Source organism: Triticum urartu, chromosome 1 (genome assembly GCF_003073215.2).
Source record: "Triticum urartu cultivar G1812 chromosome 1, Tu2.1, whole genome shotgun sequence".
In the NCBI taxonomy this organism is placed as follows: domain Eukaryota; kingdom Viridiplantae; phylum Streptophyta; class Magnoliopsida; order Poales; family Poaceae; genus Triticum; species Triticum urartu.
The window spans coordinates 309,951,899-309,954,476 of NC_053022.1; the positions used below are offsets into that span (position 1 = coordinate 309,951,899).

Genomic DNA, 2,578 nt, shown 5'->3' on the forward strand with positions numbered 1-2,578 from the left:
TAAAAAAAGATCCCCAAAGCACAATGCAAGGGAAAAACGCCAAGATGATGTGCCGTGTCAGTCTTTCAGATGTATTCATAGGAGCAGGGTATGCGTGCATGCGTTTATAAAGATGAGTGTATGTGTATATATATGAGCCTCTGCGTGTGTACCGTGTTAAAGAAAAGGCAAATGAGAAACCTCAATCGCACACACCCAAAATAAGTTTAAAAATGTTTTGCCCTATTTCAAGAAAACATGTTTAAACACTGCCCAAGAACATGTTTATTTTCTACGGGGCCCTAGGAAATGTCAAGAACATAGCAGTCAACGAGTTTTTACAAAATCATCAAGGTACCGTGAGCAAACTATAACTATTCTTCTCGTGGTTTTTTAAAGACAAGTAGTACAAAATCACGAGCGTAGAAGCATCGTCTGTAACAAACACCCACCCTCTCCTTGAGGAGCCGAGCCAAGAAATTCCAAGTCTTTCCTCTCGACGGAGACAAGCTTGCCGCTTTTCCTCTCCCAGATCCCCCACCTCCTCCCCAACCCCGCTCCATTCCACTCTACCGCCCCCACCACCGCCCTCTCTCCCCTTCTCACCGCGCTCCGCGTCCTCTCCCTCGAATCCCCGCCTCGCAAATCCGCAATTCGCGCCGGTGATCCCCCGCCCCCGCCGGCGGCGGAGACGTCCGGGGGTCAGCGCCCCCGCGAATCGCGCAGCCATGCTCCAGAAGTTCGCGCTCGCGTTCAAGACCAAGACCATCGAGTTCTTCGCCGAGGAGGAGGAGGACGAGGATGCCGCGGGTGGGGAGGGCGGGATCCTCGCTGGCCAGCGGGTGCTCGTACTGAAGCCCGACCCGCAGAACCCTAGCAGCCCCGTCGGCGGCGATGGGGGGACCGGGTCGGCGTCCGGAGAGGAGGCCGCCGTGGCGGCGGCACTCGCGACGACGTCGTCGTTCCAGGCGGCGTACCTGCACCTGCAGGCGGCGCACACGCCGTTCCTGCCGGAGGCGGCTGCCGCCGCGGACGCCCTCGCGGTCTCGCACCTCCGGCGGCTGTCGGAGCTAAAGCGGCTCGCGTCGGGCGCGGCGGAGGACGGCTCCCTCACGGCCCACCTCGAGGACCAGGTGGGGGAGAACCAGGCGCTGCTGCGGTCGTTCGACGCCGTGGTGAACCGCCTCCAGGCCGCGCTCGATGCCAAGGACGCCGCGGCCGCCTCTCTTCGCTGGGAGCTCGCGGCGCTGGCGGACGGCAACGCGCGCCTTGCCGGGCGCCTCGACCGTGCCCTCGCGCCACAGCCGGGCGCGGGCGGCGGCGACGCCTTGGGCGCCATGCTGTCCGCCAGCGTCTTCGATTCCGTCCTGCGCGATGCTCTCCGCGTCGCCCACCGCTTCACCCGTGCCCTCGCCGAGCTCCTCCGGTGCGCAGGATGGGACCTGGCTGACGCTGCGGCAGCTGCCTACCCCGGTATTGCCTACTCCAAGCATGGCCACTGCCGCTACGCTCTCCTCTCCCGTGTCTGCCTATCCATGTTCGACGGCTTTGACTCCTACCAGTTCGGTGGCACAAGCGATGCGTCTGCCCTCGAAGGAATCGAGCTTGCAGTTCGCAGGAATGAATCGTTGCAGCAATTCATCGCGCACTCTGATGCAGACCCCATGGAGCTCATGAGTTCAAGCCCAGACTGCGAATTCTCGCAATTCTGTGATCGGAAGTACAAACAGCTCATCCATCCAGGCATTGAGTCCTCATTGTTTGGGAATCCAGACTGCAGGGCATTGCCGGTGATGGCTACAGCCGGTCCACTCTACGAGTTGTTCATCACGATGGCAAGCTCAATATGGACACTTCACAGATTGGCCTGGGCTTATGACCCAGCAGTCGGCATATTCCAGGTTAGCCGGGGCACAGAGTACTCATCGGTGTACATGGAGAGCATTGTTCGGCCGAAAGCATTCTCAGCAAGCAAAGAGGTCGGCAAGACGGTGCGCCCGAAGGTCGGGTTCACGGTGGTGCCGGGCTTCCGGCTCGGCGGCACGGTGATCCAATGCAGGGTGTACCTAGAGTCCTAGACTGCCGAGATCGGCGGAGGAATTATAGATTCAAATGATATGAAACAATATAGTCAAAAATAAACTGTACATTTGGGAAACAAAGGGAGGCTGTGTAAAGGCGATCAAAGATCAGTGTGTGCCAGAGATAAACCCTCAGAATCGAAGTTGCTACTTGATAATAAGAGTAGAAAGAAAGCTATTTATCTTTTTGATTTTAGTTGTGGCTTGTGTAAAAGGGGGTGTTCTTGATTTGCAGCGTTGTACAAAGGTTCAGAGAGGTGTGTTCTAACATTGTCAAAGAGTTACTACTACCACCGCATTCCGACTTTTGGGTAATTTATCTGTTCATAGGTGTGTTCTAACATTGTCAAAGAGTTATTACTACTACCGCTTTACTAATTTTGGGTAATTTATCTGTTGATAGTTGGATCCGTTGTGCTGATATATACACCCTCTGTTCCTAAATGCAAGACTTTTTTGCAGTTTAAATTGATTTGAACTGATTTGAACTGCAAAAACGTCTGGTAGTAGTACTTATT

General features: G+C 55.5%; 1 protein-coding gene across 1 annotated transcript; it reads left to right on the forward strand.

The window, feature by feature from the left end:
* The first annotated feature begins 410 nt into the window (after positions 1 to 410).
* Positions 411 to 2,350, forward strand: LOC125509387 (protein GRAVITROPIC IN THE LIGHT 1). Its single transcript, XM_048674357.1, has one exon. The coding sequence runs from the start codon at positions 708 to 710 to the stop codon at positions 2,055 to 2,057; it is 1,350 nt and encodes a 449-aa protein (XP_048530314.1). The 5' UTR covers positions 411 to 707; the 3' UTR covers positions 2,058 to 2,350.
* The last annotated feature ends 228 nt before the right edge of the window (positions 2,351 to 2,578 follow it).

Coding starts and splice junctions, on each gene's coding strand:
- LOC125509387 (XM_048674357.1), top strand. CDS start 708: ATGCTCCAGAAGTTCGCGCTCGCGTTCAAGACCAAGACCATCGAGTTC.